Source organism: Quercus robur, chromosome 11 (genome assembly GCF_932294415.1).
Source record: "Quercus robur chromosome 11, dhQueRobu3.1, whole genome shotgun sequence".
Taxonomy (NCBI): domain Eukaryota; kingdom Viridiplantae; phylum Streptophyta; class Magnoliopsida; order Fagales; family Fagaceae; genus Quercus; species Quercus robur.
In genome coordinates, this window is record NC_065544.1 from 46,196,432 (window position 1) to 46,214,703 (window position 18,272).

The window sequence follows — 18,272 nt, forward strand, 5'->3', positions numbered from 1 at the left end:
GAGAGAGAGAGAGAGAGAGAATATGTATTTATAGAATACTCTTTACTTTCCTAAGTACTAACGGAAAAGCTAATCCTTGCAGGTTACGGATTATGATTTCCACCGACTTACTAGGAACTAGAACATGGGCTTTAGGAAAACTGTCCTAAGTTAGGACCATTGCATTTAAATATCAATTAAATTTATTTGTTTAATTTTGGAAATTTTGTGATTTAAAAAAAAATTATGAATCAATATTAACAGACTAAAGTTAATTTCCATATAAATAATCAAATATTATGGTTTAAGAATAGAATTTACACAAAAAAAAATTATTATTCTATTAGAACAAAGGTTTACTTTATATTAAATAAGGTAATGCATTGTAATAAATTTTGATTTTGATTTTAAGAAAGTGATATAGATTGTTTGGCAAGTGGACATTTAAAAGATTAGGTCAGTAATGTTGACAATCTATCATGTAAAATATTAGTTTACAAAAATTAAAATATCAAATCAATTTTTTCTCCAAAAGAATTTATGGTTTTCAATTGCATTGAGTTTTTGTTAATACCATATATATAAAATATTAGAGACCTTTTTGGAAGTGAGAAAAATAGTACCTAACACTTTTTTTTAACCACTTAATTATTATACAATCTTGAAAAATGCTAAAAGTTCTACTAACTTTACTACATAAAACATACAAATTGATGTGCAAATAAATGTAATTGGTGGACTTAAACTACATAATAAATTAATATTTGATTTTTTTTTATTTGTGACACCAAAATTTGTAATATCTCTAACATCATTATACCATTTTGGACATCATTATATATATTCGAACGTAGCCCAAAATTTGTAATCTCTCATATTTGAATGTAACCCATAAATTTCCCCCTTGTGCATTTGTAATGTAGCCCCCTCTTCTTAATGGTTCATCAATCTACAAATCAACCCTGACCCACATAAATTTAGCTTGATCTGCTTCCCATGATTGTTTGTCAACTTCAATAACTCTACCCAACCTGCTACCAATGTCTTTTCCAGTTTCATCAGTTATATTCTCGAAGGTTAAGCTCCATACTTGAACCCATGAAGGAGAGTGAGTGAAGGTAATATTTGCTATTGTTAGCCCTCTTCTCCACAGCAAAAGAGAAGTAGATTTTTTTTTTTTTTTTTGCTTTTTTTTGGAACCTAACCTTTTTCTCATTCTTCATATTTCTCTATTCCTACTTTTTTTTTTGGCCTTTTGATCATATTTTGTGAAATTTGATTAATACTTATAATAACGTGTCGGTGTTATGAAGTAAGGTGAAAGGTTAAATAAAAAACTATTTATACAAAACTTCAAAATCTTATGCTATGCTATCTCGCATGAAAATCTAACATTAAATGGAGAAAAAATTTCATTTATGAAATTAATGAATTTACAAGTGAAAGTTGGAAAATGGAGTAATTATAGAATACTCCTAAAGTCCCAATGACCAAAAGTGCCATAAATATATACTCTATCATCTCACATAAAAGCAATTCTCACTAATTAAATTTATGATGTGACCAATAATTTATATGAGAAGAGAGAGAATACATTTATGATACTCTTAGAATATTCAATAATTTTCCATAGAATCATATCTTTTATCAATATCTTCCGTATTTCATTGATAAGAAGTCGAGAGTGAGGTAAAATGTTAAATAAAAACCTATTAATTCAAAACGCATAATCTAAAAAAACATATTAAAAAAAAAAAAAAAAAAAAAGCTAAAAACTTTTTATAGAACTGAAATAAAATGCAAGAAGAAAATCAATCGTCAACATTATCCACTATGGCTCGAAGAAAAAAAAAGCTAAAAACTTTTTATACAACTGAAAAAAATTCAAGAAATTAAAACTTCAACATCGATTCAGTACTATTCGACGACGCGACGGCGGCATGTGGGACAAGTATTCTGCCTCTTTAGCCAAGGAAGTAAGCAAGAAGCGTGATAAAAATGTGAGCAGTCCGTCACAACCATCTGTGACCCAACTGTTGAAGAAAAATCCTCTAAACACACAGAGCAAGTACCATAATCCACAACTTCATCGCCATCTTTATCGGTCACTGACTCTTCAAACCGAAGGAGTTCCAGCTCGGCCTTAATGGAGTAGCCAAAAGGTTGTGCCTTGGCCATCAATAATCTTGTTGCATGTGACGCTATCTGGAGAGTCACGGAGTGGTTTATCTGAGGATCAAGATTGAGGTGCGTTGCGAGGAGGGTCGTTGAGACCTCATGTAAAAGGTAGGCATAGTGGTAAGCCGGCAACGAGAGTAGATCAGTAGGAGCTCGGAGTGAAAACAATGGCCTGGAACGAGTTCCAATGTCTACGTCCAGGTGTAGAACGCCGTCAAGGTCCCGGTGGACTTTCTGATATATAGAGTGATAAGAAACTAGGAGCTTTCCTGAGACTTCTGTGCTTCTTGCTTCCTTGAATTTAACCTTAACAACTTCGGTAATAGCCATTGATGTGTAGACAAAACAACTGAGTAACTAATGTGAGAGACTAAACTGCTATATATGTATTTATAGAATTCTTCTACTTTCCTAAATTCTAATGGAAAAGCTAATCCTTTTACTTCCCGGACTATGATTTCCACCGACTTACTAGGCACTAGAAGTCTAGAACTTGGGCTTTAGGAAAGCTGTTGTAATCAATATTAACCGAAGCAAAGTTTATTTCATATAAATAATCAAATATCATGGTTCAAGAATAATTTTTTTTGAATATATATATATATATAATTCTATTAGAACAAAGGTTTACTTTAGGTTAGATAAGGTGATGCATTGTAATAAAATTTTGATTTTGGTGTTAAGAAATTAATATAGATTGTTTGGTATGTGGCCCATGTGAAAGATTATATGAGTAATGTTGACAATCTATCATGTAAAATATTGGTTTACAAATATTAAAGCATTAAAACAATTTTTTTCCCCAAAAGAGTTTATTGTTTTCGATTGTGTTGAGTTTTTGTTGGTACTAGATATATAACATATTGGAGACCTTTTTGGAAGTGAGAAAAATAGTACATAACACTTTTTTTTAACCACTTATTATTATACAATCTTGAAAAATGCTAAAAGTTCTACCAACTTTACTACATGTATAAAACACACAAATAGCTATGCAAATAAATGTAATTTTTTTTAGGGTGAAAAAATAAATGTAATTTTTTTTTTTTTTGAGAAACAAACACACACACACACACACAAGGGAGAGGGAAAGGGGTTCTAACACAAAGGCACACCACAACTCCACTCAAAAGCCATGGTAACTTTTAAGGGAGGGTGGGGCAAGTTATACTACACACAACACACTCTCTTAAGCAATGTGGGACAATTACCCATTCTTTTTTTTGAGAAACAAACACACACACACACACACAAGGGAGAGGGAAAGGGGTTCTAACACAAAGGCACACCACAACTCCACTCAAAAGCCATGGTAACTTTTAAGGGAGGGTGGGGCAAGTTATACTACACACAACACACTCTCTTAAGCAATGTGGGACAATTACCCATTCTTTTTTTTGAGAAACAAACACACACACACACACACAAGGGAGAGGGAAAGGGGTTCTAACACAAAGGCACACCACAACTCCACTCAAAAGCCATGGTAACTTTTAAGGGAGGAAAAATAAATGTAATTGGTGGACTTAAACTACATAATAAATGAATACTTGGATTTTTTTTTTTTTTTTTGTGACACCAAAATTTGTAATATCTCTAACATCATTATACCATTGTGGGCATCATATATATGTTTGAATGTAACCCAGAATTTGTAATATCTCTCATATTTGAACGTAACTTAGAATTTTCCCCTTGTAACTTAGAATTTTCCCCTTTTGCATTTGTAATGTATCCTCCTCTTCTTAATGGTATATCAATTGGCTAATCAACCATTACCCACATAAATTTAGCTTGATCTGCTTCCCATGACTGATTGTCAACTTCAATAACTCTACCCAACCTGCTACCATTGTCTTTTCCAGTTTCTTCAATCACATTCTTGAAGGGTAAGCCCCCAATATACTTGAACCTAGAAAGGAGAGTGAGTGAAGGTAATATTTGCTATTGTTAGCCCTCTTCTCCATCAGCAAATAAGGATTAGATTTTTTTTTTCTCTCTTTTTTTTTTTTTAATATCATCTTTAATATTTTTTTTTTTGTGGGAATCTAATAGATTTTCTAACTCTACATATTTCTCTCTCTTCCTACTTTTCTTTTAATATTTTGTGAAATTGGAATACTTATAATAACATGTGTTATAACTTATAACATAAAAATCTAACATTTGTAAATATATTCCTAAAATTGTTTATTAACAATTGCTCTTAAAGTACCTATTAACGTGACAGTGGAACCAAACCACATCTCTTAATATTCTACATTTATGGCTTAGACCGGTTATTAATATGAAGATAAGGTGAGATGAAAGGCTAAATAAAAAACCATTTATACAAAACTCCAAAATTTTATGCTATTTCACGTTAGTTCTCTTCTTTTATATATAAATATTAATATTGATTGATATGTTATACAAAGGAGAAAATCAATTTTCAATATCCACTACCGACGGCGGCATGTGGGACAAGAATTCTGCTTTCTTTAACCAAGGAAGTAAGCAAGACTTGCGAAAATAATGTGAGCAGTCCGTCATAACCATCTTCGACCCAACTGTTGAAGAAAAATCCTCTAAACATACAGGGCAAGCACCATAATCCACATCTTCATCGTCATCGTTATCGGACGTCACTGACTCTACAAACCGAAGGAGTTCCAGCTCGGCCTTAATGGAATAGCCAAAAGGGTGTTTCTTGACCATAAAGTTTGTTGCATGGGACGCTATCTGGAGAGTCACGAAGTAGTTCATCTGAGGATCAAGATTGAGGTGCGTTGCGACCTCGTGAGAAAGGTAGGCACGGTGCTGGTGGTAAGCCGGCAAAAAGAGTAGCTCAGCAGGAGCGATCGGATTGAAAACAATGGCCTGGAACGAGTTCGAATATCTACATCTTTGTGTGTGTAGAACGCCGTCAAGGTCCCGGTGGCCTTTCTGATATCTAGAGACTAGAGTGATAAGAAACTTGAAGCGTTCCTGAGATTTCTCTGCTAGCTTCTTCTTTCCTTGAACACAACTTTAACAACTTCGGTAATAGCCATTGATGTGTAGACAAAAACAACTGAGTAATTAATGTGATGTGAGAGACTAAACTGCTATGTATCATGTATTTATAGAATTCTCAAACTTTCAAAAATTCTTACGGAAAAGCTAATCCTTGCACTCTCCGGAATTATGATTTCCACCGAGTTACTAGGCACTTGAACATGGGCTTTAGGAAAACTGTTGTAATCAGGGTAGGACCACTGCATTTAAATATCAATTAAATAAAATTTTATTTAATTCTAGAAATTTTGTGAATTAAAAAAATAATTTTATATAGGAATCAATATTAATCAAAGAATAAAAATATTATGGTTCAAAAATTAAAGAAAAATGTATTATTCTATTAAAATAAAGGTCTACTTCGTGTTAGATAAGATGATGCATCATAATAAATTTAGATTTTAGTGTTAAGAAAGAGATAAAGATTATTTGGTGTGTGGTGATGTGAAAGATTAGGTGGATATTGGGTAATGTTAACAATCTATCATGTACAGAATATTGGTTTACAGAAATTAAAGTACCAAAATAACTTTTTCCCTGAAAAAGTTAAAAGTTTTCAATTGGATTGAGATTTTGTTGATATAACATATTGGAGACTTTTTTGGAGGTGAGAAAAATAGTACAAAACCCTTTTTTTAACCACTTATTATCATACAATATTGGAAAATGTTAAAATTATTACAAACTTTATGATATAAAATATATAAATTGATGTGACAATGAATAAAATTGGTGGACTTAAATCCCATAATAAAATGTTTGAATTTTTTGTGATTTGTGACACAAAAATTTGTAATATCTTTAACATCATTCTATACATTTTTATAATAAGATGTGTCGTTTTTATCAAGGGTCAATTCTTAAAAAAAATTGGGGGCCTTACCTATGCCTAAATTGCCTGGTCCTTGAGCTGCCCTTGATTGTAACATGCAAAATCATGCAAATTGTTGTTTAATGCTAATTATTCTTATGCTAAATCTTGTTACACACTGCCTATGAAATCCTACACTTTTTTTTAGTGTGTCATTCTATGTCCCATACACGTGGTGTGAAACATTGTTGAAGTGATGTTCTGTTTTGCTTGCTTTGTGTGGTGTGACATGGTTGCATGTTAAATAAACACTTTGATTTTGGTCAACATTAAAATGGTTTTCCTCATGCCTTAATTTGATACAAAATACTTTTCTCTTATGTGGGGCTGGCATTTGGTTTTCCTCATCCACTGTTGCCTTTTGCCTTCGGACATTGCCTATCGCCCACTGGCCACCTCCGCCGCCACCTATAACAGTCTAATGGTTGCCACTCAATCCAAGACGAATGGTTTAATTAATATCATCAATGAATTTCAATATCTAATTAAAGGGCACATGTAACTTTCTGGAAAAAAAGATTGAATGAATTTTTTGTGTTGGCAATAAGGATATATTTGAGTAAAATTTAATAATTTGTATATATATCAGTATATGTATTTCATCATTTCATTGAAAAATTACCGTGAAACAAATAAATCATTGCTTTCCTTTAATAACTTAATTAATATAATCTTATCCGTTTGCATAATTGCTTTTTCTTTTTTTAGAGGTTACTGCGTGCTGAAATTCTGTTCAAAATTGAATATAGTATTAAAAGAGAATGAGTAGAGAGATAATATAGTTCTAAATTGTTGAAGTGCGGTATGTTTAAATTTTAGATAACATTTCTCAAAAAAAAAAAAAAAAAATTAGATAACATTGAAACTGCTAGATGATGATTTTAGGAAGGAAAAACTAACTGATCGAAGGTGTGAAAGGTAGATAGAGGGAACTGCTTTTTAAATTTACTTAAAATTTAGGAGTTTCAAATTGAAACTAAGGGTTCGTTTGGATACCGTTGAAAACTGAAAACTGAAACTGAAAACTGAAAAATACTGTAGCAAAATAATTTTTAAATGTGTGAATAGTACCGTGGGACCCATTTTTAATGAAAAAATTGCTGAAAAGTGAAATTTGTGGATCCGTGAACAGTACACGATGTGCACTGATTGGCTGAAAAAAGTTTGAAAAGTCAAAATTTGCGGTTACTGTTCATTGAACAGTACATGAATAGTAACCGCAAATCTAAAAAACACGTGAAAAAAAAAAAAAAAAAAAAGCTGAAAAACGCAAACACGCTGGTTTTCAGCGCAATCCAAACGCAGCTTAAAATAGAGGAAGTATGTTTCAATTTTGGCTTTTGATTACTTCTGGTAGTTTATTTGCATAGTATTTATAAAAAGATATACTAGTTTTCCCATATCATTTAAAAAAAAGTCACATCATTATTCTGAAAGTTCAAAAATCAATAGCTTTTATTGAAATTTCGATAACTAGTTTAGTAGGTAATCTCTAGTTAATGACTAATAATTTTGCATTTTTTTATATCTATATAAATATAATAGAGTTCAACTTTTAGCATTTACTACATGATAATTACTTTATATCATCAAACTAAAATATCAATCAATTTTTAGTATAGTTAGAATTCAAACCTCAAATCTCTCATTAAGGGACAAAAGCCTTCACCATTTTTGTTTTTGAAAAAAAAAAACTATAATTTAGTAGTTAGAGGATGAGTGGATTTAAACCCAAAATATGTGTTGTTATTTAGTTGGAAACAACAAGCATCAACTAGTTGAACTATAGTTATTAAAAAAAACCTAGTTGAACAACAGATACTTTTGACCAAGATACTTTACTAGTTGACCAAACTGAAATTCACTAATAATTTCCCACCTTGACGACCAATAGCAAATGAATTTTTTCTCTCTTAAAAAAACCCAATGAGTCCACTTCGATGAATTATTTTAAAACTATAACCTTTGTTACATTCTTTTTACAACTTTCTATATTTATTACTTTTTCTCCACCATTAATGCTATGCAACTAAAGAGTTGTGGGACAAAGTTTGTGATGGTGTACTCTTTTTCTTTTTTCTTTTTTTTCTTCTTGAGACAAATACACGGGTCTACCTAAAAGTGTACGGACCTTAAAGAAACTGAAGAGACACTGTGTAGAATCTCCAGCAGTCACCTTCCTTCAGAAAATAGAGAAGGGAGAAACTTGTAAGTTTTCCATTTCTGTTTTGTTTTTGGTTGTTGGTTTTTGAAGAAATAATTTTTTTTACTAATGGGATAGAGCTATGCTTTAGGTATAAGGAAAAGTGAAAAATGAGATACTTTGATTGAAGCATTTTCTTCTTCGTTCCTTCCTCGCCAAGAAAGAATTTAAAACATCACTGTATGACTTTTTTTTTCTTTCTTTCTTTCTTTTTTTTAATATTTAGTGAATAGTGAGCCATGGATCCAGATATTGAATACCCAAGTCCATCTTCAGGCAAGTTTCACCACCCATTTGGATTTATCGCTATATTATAGCAATAGATTGTTGGTTCCTTATAGTTTTGTTTATTTTGGATTTATGGTCATGCAATTTTTTTTTTTTACTTTAATCATTTTATATGTTATCTAGCTACTGTGTGTGTGCACACTTTCCTCCTTTTTTTTTTCTTAAGCATGTTCCCATTTTGTACATGTAAAAGGAAGTTGGTTTAAGGCTATGTTTGTCTTGAAGAAAAATGTTTCCTAGGAAAACAATTTTGCAAAAGAAAATTGGGTAAAGACTGTTTTGTCAATCACTGCTTTCAGACCCCATAAAAGGGGGAGCTTTATGTAGTATTTGTGACTCTTTTTTTTTTTTTTTGGTTAACTCAAGAGCTAGGATGTACGGATACTTCATTTGAGATGCCCTATTTGTATCGTACCTGTGTCATATCTGTCATATCATGTTATAATTTTTCAGAAATTACTCGTGTCACCGTATTGTATCCGTGTTTGTGCATCCTAGCTCAAGAGGGCATTATAAAATTCAGGAAGTTATTGTCCATTGAGCTTTAGCTCAAATGACACTTTCTTTTTGAGAAGAATGTGGAGAGTGAAGCTGTGAATTCAAAGCCCCTGGAATAAGTGAAAAATGAGTTCATGGGTTCAATACTCACTGAGTGTGAGTAACTTACTAATCAAATAATTTTCTGCATGATAAAAAATATTTAAAAAAATATTTTTTTTAAAAAACTTAAGATGTGTAGGACCTCTGAGAGTAACCCTTAACAGGAAGATTTTTCTGTAACTAGATATCACGTTAAAATGAATGGAGCTTAATGGGTTTTCATTGGTCATGAGTTTAGAGAAATTTAAGGCTTTATCATCATTATACTTATATTTAGTCAGCCTTTGTATGATTAACATGCTCTACCACTGTTATGCTGGCCCTGGCAATTTGCTCGTATATTATCTTGTGGGATAAGTTTGAAACTTTGTAGCTCTGTGCACATGTTTGATGATGCAGCACATCAAATACAATTATGAAATTGCAATTTTCACAAAATTTGTTTTGGCAGTATGTACGTTGTAACTTACCAAATAAATTTTATTTGCATTGTAAATCTGTAATCATTGCTGTGCTTTGAAATTCTCTTTGAATTGTTGTTATGACATGTATATAAAACTTGCCTTTTAGGAACTTTCTACTCATGTCCAAGGTGTTTGTGTTGGTCCAGAATTATTATGACATTGGTTTCTGTTGTTTATGATATACTGGGACTTGTTATGATGAATTCTTATGAACTTTGTTGGTTCCAAAATGCTTTTATTTGTTTGCTTTTTTTAGTGCTGAGATTTTAAAATTTGGATGATTTTTATGTTGAAAACAGAGTTGCATTCCAAGGGGTCCAAAAGAATGAAAGTTAGTTCTGAAGTAGAAAATTATGTTAGCAGATCTTATCCAGTGACTAAGCATGATAAGTTCAAACAGAAGAAACAAAAGTCCACGTCAAGAATTGTTAATGATTCAGAACCATTTGCCAGTCCCAATTTGGTGCAAATGTTGGATACAAATATGTTTGGAAGTGTGACAAAAGAAATAGAGGCCCTTTGTGCACGAAGGTCACGATTGCTGAACCATGTTATTGCAAAAAATCCTATGCTTCCTTTTACATTTTCAGATGTGCCAAAGAACCAGTGTAAAGAGCCTATGAATCTGGTGATTCAGAAGGCCACTCATCTTGCACTTGAAAATATCATTGATTTAGAGGATGACTGTATGTTAATTGATGCCCTTTCAGTAGTTCCACCTGTAATAGATCTTAGTTCAGATGATGAAGATGATGAACATGGGAGGCATTCTAATATATGTCCGAAGGTTGCGTTGGAGCCTTCCGTGAAGGATTCCATTGTAAGTTTTTTCCTGCATATGTAACTTTATACTTACATGCCTGACACTGCAGATATTGTAAGGGCCTCTCTACCAAGGTGGTTGTACTAGAGAGTAGAGACCTGGGACTATGTCAAGCTTTCACTAGGGCCGTAGAACTTTATTTTAAGTATAGGGTGAGGCTACTTTCATTTGTGTAACGATTGCTGGCTAATGACCTAAAAAAATGCCTAAACTTATCAGCTAAAGAGTCATCTTGTTCAGCATGTGCTCAAAGCAAGTTGACAGACTGATATAACTAACTGCGGAATGCCTGTGTTGAATTAGCAAATTCTTTAATACATATGCTGAACTAATATATTCTTGCATTTAAGTTTCCTTTGCTTTATTGTTCATTTTCCTTCTAAGCTTTTTCTTTGCCACATATCAATTGGCATGATTATTATATTTTGATTCAGGATATTCTAAAGAGCGAAGATGTAAAGGGGCAAGTAGAAATCATGATTGGCGAAGCTGATATTAGGAGGGATAAAGGTTGTAATTTTGTTGTGGAAGATGATGTAGAGGTTGAGGAAGACAGTCACTGGTCGTTTCAGGAAAAAGAAAGTAATTATGAACCTAATACTGTAGATCATAGCCTGGAAGATATAGAAAGCAAAGATGTACAAAATGCAGCTGATGAAGTTGATATCAGGATAGATAAAGATAAATATGATGGCTCAGGAGATGATATGGAGATCGAGGAAGACAATCACCAAATTTATCAGAAAGAGGAACATAATCTTCAAACATATGCTGAAGACAATGGTCTGACAAATATATGCAAGATGACGGTCACGTTAGAATGTTTCGAGGTATCTGCGTTTGAGGTTAATCTTTATATTAGGAGTTTTCATTTCATTTATTCATTAATCTTGCTTCTTAAAACATATAGACTAGTGTCACTTCCATTTTCTGTAAAAATTGCCTCCATTTTCTTTCCTTTGATAACTTTGGTTTACATTATGGCAAATGTTTGGGGATCTCTTTTTTGCTACCCTCCTTTGTGAACCATTGTTGGCTAATGACCAAATACAAAAAATAGTGCAGGGGGTCTAAACGTAACAGCAGAAGAGTTATTTTAACGTGTTCAAAGCAAATTGACGGAAATAATTGCTATGTCAGATGCCTGTGTTAAATTAGGAAGATCATTGCTTATGCCAAACCAATATATTCTTGCTTTTCATTTCCTTTGCCCTATTATTCTTCTAAGGTGGGAATTTTGATGCAGAAAATTGAGTGGTTGAGAAAGACAGTCTCTGGTTATTTCAGGATAAAAGAAAGTAATTATGAAACTAATATTGTAGCTCATAGGCTGGAAGATATAGAAAGCAAAGCTCCAAGCAAAGAGGTGAGAAATGTAGCTGACGAAATTGATCAGGATAGATACAGGTAAATATGTTGGCTCAGAAGATGATATGGTGATTGAGGAAGACACTCACCAAACTCATCAGAAAGAGGAACATAATCTTGAAATGGATGCTGAAGGATTATGGCTGATATGCAAGAAGATGACAGTTGCATTGGAACATCCCAAACTGTCTGTGTTTGACTTGTTATTCATGATATTCAAGAGTTTTTATGTCATTTATTCTTTAATATTGCTTCTTAAAACATATAGACTAGTGTGGCTGCCATTTTCTGTAAAGATTGCCTCCATTTTTTAGCTTTGATAACTTTTTTTAATAAGTTTCTGGGGAGCTATGGTCCCTTTGTCTAACCATTGCTGGCTAAAACATATTTAAAAAGTAGTGCAGGGGCTCTAAACCTAAACTTATCTGCCAAAAAGTCACCTTGTTTAAGATGTGTTCATAGCAAGTGCTAAGACTTATGTAACTTACTATGTGGAATGCCTGTGTTGAATCAAGATCTTTCTTAATTATGCTAAAACTAAAATATTCTTGCTTTTGAGTTTCCTTTGCCCTATTATTCTTGTTTTTTCTTTCTTTTCTTCATATTAATTGGTGTGATTATGGTATTTTGGTTCAGGATATTCTAAAGAGCAAGGCTGTAAGGGAAAAAGTGGATGGCATAATTGGTAAAGTTGATATGAGGATAATTAAAGATGGGAACTTTGGTGCAGAAGATGTACTAGTTGAGGAAGAGAGTCGCCAGTTAATTCAGGAGAAAGAAAGTAATTATGAAATTAATACTGTAGATGATAGGCTGGATGATAAGCAAATCAAAGCTCCAAGGAAAAGGGTAAGAAATGTGGCTGATGTGTTTCTTGCTTTTGAGTTTCCTTTGCCCTATTATTCTTGTTTTTTTTTTTTTTTTTTTTTTTTAAAATTAATTGGCGTTATTATGATATTTTGGTTCAGGATATTCTAAAGAGCAAGGCTGAAAGGGAAAAAGTGGATGGTATAATTGGTAAAGTTGATATGAGGATAATTAAAGATGGGAACTTTGGTGCAGAAGATGTACTAGTTGAGGAAGAGAGTCGCCAGTTATTTCAGGAGAAAGAAAGTAATTATGAAATTAATACTGTAGATGATAGGCTGGATGATAAGCAAATCAAAGCTCCAAGCGAAAGGGTAAGAAATGTGGCTGATGAAATCAATATCAGGACAGATAAAGATAAATATTATGATTCAGGAGAGGATATGGTGATTGAGGAAGACAATTACCACTCTCATCAGGAAGAGGAATATAATCTTCAATCAAATGCTAAAGACAATGGTCTGGCTAATATGTGGAATGAGATGGCAGTCGCATTAGAATGTTCCAAGGTATTTGCATTTGATTTTATATACATGATGATAAAGTTTTCTTGTATTTTATTCATTAATCTTGCTTCATAAAACATATAGACTAGTGTGGCTGCCATTTTCTCTAAGACTGCCTCCTATTTCTTTGCTTTGCTTTGCAGTCTTGCAAATGCTTGGGAATTTATGGTGTTGTTGCACTATTATTTGAGGATGACTCTGACATGCTAGTTTAGGTTCTACTATTGATTAACAAGCACTTGCAGAAAATAAAGGGAATATGTTAATGAATTAAAGTTTTTTTTTTGGAACTAGTCACAGTCAGAAGTTTGATTTAGTTTGAAGAGTGTAGTGGTTTTTGTAGGGATAAATGAAAAAATATGGTTTGATGTGTGTGGTACTTTTGAAAAAAAAAAATTCAATAACAATTGCCATTAATTCCTAAACTCAAAAGAATTACAAATAATTAGAAAAGCAAGGCAACACCAGCTTGTTGCTGATTTTATTAGATGCATTAATCTTGAAGGTCTTCTGCAATCTTAATGGTTAAAATTTAAATGTATCTCATTAAGAAAAATGACAAAATTCCTACTATATTACATGTCCTTCTAAGTCATTTCTACCTTGCACAAACGCATATCTTCTAAAGCATGAATACTTCCTTGAAGGAGACCCTTTTATATTTTATGTGAGTAATATGAATGGGGTGCACATTGGATGCATGCCATATAAACATATCCAAGTTGAAAAATCATAGATTAAGCTTAAGCTTATTTCTGATATGCATGTATTCCACCATATTTGTATCCAGTCTTTTGTACTACATAAGATTACATCTGAATTTCATGCTTATATACCAACAATGAGCTCATTTATTATGCTTTGGAGTGCAGAATAAACATGGGCATTGTTGCTTATTTTGCTTGTGGTTTTGAGGTGGCATTTCTATTTTTGATGTATAAGGTTTTTAACTTTGCCGGTGACTTGAAAATCTCACTCTTTGTATTAGAATCATCTATCATTGAATCTTTGCTGAAAATTTTCAATTCTTCCAAAGTTATTTTTGATTTAGTTCAAGTTCATGCTAGGATATTGGTGTTGATCCTTCAACTGATGAACACACAAGAGAAGGTGGGGAAGAATGTGATCATTCTTTTTTCTTGAAGGACGATCTTGGTTATGTTTGTCGCATTTGTGGAGTTGTTGACAAAGCAATAGAATCCATATTTGAATTCCAATATAGTAAGGTATGGGTTTTTTTCTTGTAAATTTTTTTCACATTTTTTTATTCTTTAGTTTTAACCGTTCAATTATATGTTGTTCGTCAAGTGGATCTGCATTTGGATACTTCAAGCTGGGTATGTAATAAATTAACTGAATTTTTGAACGGACATGAATATTGGGGCTTAGATGTAACTAATGGGGAACTATATCATCTTTTAATGGGAATATTTGACATGGCCACATAATTGAAAGTAGAATACATTTAGACTCCTCACCTAGTGAAATGCTTTCCGATAATTTAAGACAGATTCTCCTGGATTAACATATTGATATCTCAGGAACAGCAATTGGTTTAATTTTTGGAGTGGGAATGGGAGCTGAGGTCACAAATTCCTGCAGTAAAGACTTAAAGTTGTACAATTTTGTTGTTGCTATCTTTAAGTGAATGTTTCTGAGCTTTGTGTATTTCTTGGCTAGGCTGCTATTGATTCCTAATTGAATGCTTTATTTAATAATGGTCTTTCTATTACTGTGAATTTTTCTTGATATACATGATCCATTGATAGTTTCTTGGTTATTTATTCAAAATCATTGATTTAATGATCTACTTGGATCCAAATATTACGAGTTTTGATGCCATTTCTGCTAATTGCTCCCTTCTTAGAATTCTATTTACCCTGTCTGCCTCAAAATCCAGGGCAAAAGGACTACACGAACTTACATGCGTGATTCTCAGAGTAACAACAGCATAGGGTCAGATAAGAGTTTACCACTTGGAGTTAAATCTTCTGATGATGATCTGATGGCAAATGAGATTTTTGCTCATCCTAGGCATAGCAAGCAAATGAAACCCCATCAAGTGGAGGGCTTCAATTTTCTTTGTAGCAACCTGCTATCTAATAATCCAGGAGGCTGCATTTTGGCCCATGCTCCAGGCTCTGGAAAGACATTTTTGGTTATAAGTTTCATTCAGAGTTTCCTAGCCAGGTATCCCCATGCTAGGCCACTGGTTATTCTACCTAAAGGCATCCTGGCTACCTGGAAGAAAGAGTTCCAAATATGGCAAGTTGAGGACATTCCGTTGCTTGATTTTTATGGTTCAAAAGCAGAGAGTCGATCTCAGCAGCTGGATGTATTGAGACAATGGGTAGCTCAGAAGAGCATCCTATTTCTTGGATATAAGCAGTTCTCTGCCATTGTTTGTGACCGTGGAACTAGCAAGGTGGCAACTGATTGTCAGGATATTCTTCTGAAGGTCCCATCCATTCTTATCTTAGATGAAGGTCATACTCCAAGGAATGAGAACACTGATATGGTTCACTCACTTTCAAGAATCCAAACACCTCTCAAAGTCATTCTTTCAGGTACTCTTTATCAAAATCATGTGAAAGAGGTATTCAACATTTTGAATCTTGTTCGTCCTAAGTTTCTTAGATTGCAAGCTTCCCAAGATATTGTTAGGCGCATTATGAGCAGAGTACAGGTAACAAGCGTGAGGAAGAATTTAAAACTTGGCATGGACTTAGCTTTCTTTGACTTAGTGGAGCACACACTGCAACAGAAGGATGAAAACTCCAAGAGGAAAGCAACTGTCATACAAGACCTCCGTGAGATGACTCGCCAAGTCCTCCATTACTACAAAGGAGATTTCCTGGATGAGCTTCCTGGACTTGTTGATTTCAATGTAATGCTCAATCTCAGTGCAATACAGAAAATTGAAGTTGAAAATTTGAGGAGGTTGGATTACTTCAGAAGAAATTCTTTGGGTAGTCTTGTCTATATGCATCCACAGTTGAAATATTTTTCGGAGAAATATCCATCAACTGGAGACAAAAGTTTAGTTGATGATGAGAAGATAGATGAAATGTTAGGAAATATGAATGTGAGAGAGGGAGTAAAAGTGAAGTTCTTTCTTAATATGTTGGGCCTATGTGAATCGGCTGGTGAGAAGCTGCTGGTTTTTAGCCAATACATATTGCCCCTGAAACTCTTGGAGAGATTATCAATGAAGGTAAAAGGTTGGAGACCTCAAAAAGAAATTTTTATGATAACTGGTGATTCAAATTCCGAGTACAGGGAGCGGTCCATGGAACGCTTTAATAGCTCTGGTGATGCAAAAGTCTTCTTTGGTTCAATCAGAGCTTGTGGGGAAGGTATATCTCTAGTGGGGGCTTCTCGCATCCTAATTTTGGATGTTCATCTTAATCCATCAGTAAGCCGCCAAGCAATAGGCCGTGCATTCCGACCAGGTCAAAAGAGAAAAGTATACACTTATAGATTGATTGCTGCTGATTCACCTGAAGAGGAAGATCACAACACATGCTTCAGAAAGGAGTCGATTTCAAAGATGTGGTTTGAGTGGAATGAGAACTGTGGACATAGCGAATTTGAAATGAAGACTTGTGATGTGAAGGATTGTGGTGATCCATTCTTGGAAAGTCTGTCATTGCAGGAAGATATAAAGCTTTTGTCTCAAAGGTTAGAGTTTTCATGCTGATTTCATTGTTTCTTAGGTAGACATTATTAGGCAATCTGCCCTTAAAAAGTTTGTTCGCATTTTCAGGTAAGTCAAAATCATCAAAATTTAGTACAAGTTGTGCTTGTTGATAAATATGTATATTAGTGCTTCGATCACAACACTATCAGTATGATGAAGGTACAATGAAGAAACTTCTCCTCGGCATTGTATTGCCCATGTCCATTGTGTTGAAATGTTGAAAATATTTTGGTCATCATCCAGAAAAGTTACTAGGAGGGAGCACCAAAAATAAGTAAAACAGAAACTTACTAGTAGTGGAAAGTAATTTTATTGCGTTAATGCTTGCTTCTTCATGAATTCCATGTATTTATTTGATAGGACCTGCCTTTTGAAGTATTAATGAGCTAAGGACAACAAAAATTTACAGCATTCCCAAATTAAGCTACCATCTCACCCATGGGTTCAATATGTATTTTTTTTTAATAGCTAGTGGGATATAGGTTAATTTGAGAATATAGTGAATTTTTCTTCCGTTCTTAGGACTCAAAAGTGGGTTGGGGGGGCATTTAAAAGATGGAGAGAATTGAAATTTGTTTTTCTTAATCTGGCTTTTGAATTCAAAATTCAAATAAACCAAATCGGCAATTATGAATTGAAATATGAAGCTCTAAAGAGGTCATCTAATAGAGCCTGGAGACCGTTTTGCCTTGGGTTTAATGAGAAGAAATTTGGTTGAAGAAGCCCTTTGATAGTGATAGATGAACCGTCCTGTTTATAATGCTCAAACGTTTATAATGCATTGTATCTCCTGTATTGGTTGATGACTATTCATATGCCTGTATTGGTTGATGACTATTCGTATGTATTGGTTGATGACTATGCATAGTTTTGCGTTGACATCAAAGTTCAATTCATAGCTTTACTTCTGTCTTTAGGTAAAATGTCCAATCAAGCATGCTAGAAAATTAGAAATAGGAAATTTTCACAATTTGATGAGATGACAAGTTATTTTTAGTTTCTTTTTAGATTGATGGTGACATCATTTTTATTATACACCTAGTCAATAGTTGCAAAAGGAGGATTCTTTTTTTTTTTTTTTTGCTTTGCGGTAACACTAACATTTCAGCCGGCATGGCACAATATTACTGTATAATAATCATTATCCTTGTGCTAACCAAAAACCCTCCTGTGGCTTTCCTAATTGAAATTTAACACAACAGTTCCGGACTTCCGAGGCTACTTCTACGGTGATTTACATACCCATCAAGGGGAGGAGGGGCCTTGACACGCCTGCTGCATTAGCCTCGGATTTTTGGGCCAATTAAGAAAAGAGAAGATGTTTCCAGTCAAAGAATCTAAGTAAGGAACATCTCGTGAATAATCATAGCCGTACCGTAACATGAAATG

The 18,272-nt window shown here is 33.5% G+C and overlaps 2 protein-coding genes across 3 annotated transcripts; one reads left to right on the plus strand and one right to left on the minus strand.

Moving 5' to 3' along the window:
• Nucleotides 1–1,896: 1,896 nt before the first annotated feature.
• On the minus strand, nt 1,897–2,487 carry LOC126705113 (probable E3 ubiquitin-protein ligase RHA4A). Its single transcript, XM_050404061.1, has one exon. The coding sequence runs from the start codon at nt 2,485–2,487 to the stop codon at nt 1,897–1,899; it is 591 nt and encodes a 196-aa protein (XP_050260018.1).
• Nucleotides 2,488–9,921: 7,434 nt separating this feature from the next.
• LOC126706748 (protein CHROMATIN REMODELING 35-like) lies at nt 9,922–17,313 on the plus strand. Of its 2 annotated transcripts, XM_050406289.1 has the most exons (7): nt 9,922–10,439; nt 10,877–11,272; nt 12,447–12,659; nt 12,779–13,186; nt 14,251–14,409; nt 15,084–16,864; nt 16,950–17,313. In XM_050406289.1, exons 1-7 carry the CDS (start codon nt 9,945–9,947, stop codon nt 16,951–16,953), a joined length of 3,456 nt encoding a protein of 1,151 aa, XP_050262246.1. In that variant the 5' UTR covers nt 9,922–9,944; the 3' UTR covers nt 16,954–17,313. The 2 variants fall into 2 exon arrangements, with proteins under 2 accessions (XP_050262246.1, XP_050262245.1); XM_050406288.1 differs by having other exon boundaries at nt 15,084–17,313.
• The last annotated feature ends 959 nt before the right edge of the window (nt 17,314–18,272 follow it).

Bases quoted from the DNA above. Each gene is read 5' to 3' on its own strand.
- LOC126705113 (XM_050404061.1), bottom strand. From the start codon at position 2,487: ATGGCTATTACCGAAGTTGTTAAGGTTAAATTCAAGGAAGCAAGAAGC.
- LOC126706748 (XM_050406288.1), top strand. From the start codon at position 9,945: ATGAAAGTTAGTTCTGAAGTAGAAAATTATGTTAGCAGATCTTATCCA. The intron at 13,187-14,250 runs GTATTTGCATTT...AGTTCATGCTAG, and splicing joins TCGCATTAGAATGTTCCAAG to GATATTGGTGTTGATCCTTC. The intron at 14,410-15,083 runs GTATGGGTTTTT...CTCAAAATCCAG, and splicing joins TTGAATTCCAATATAGTAAG to GGCAAAAGGACTACACGAAC.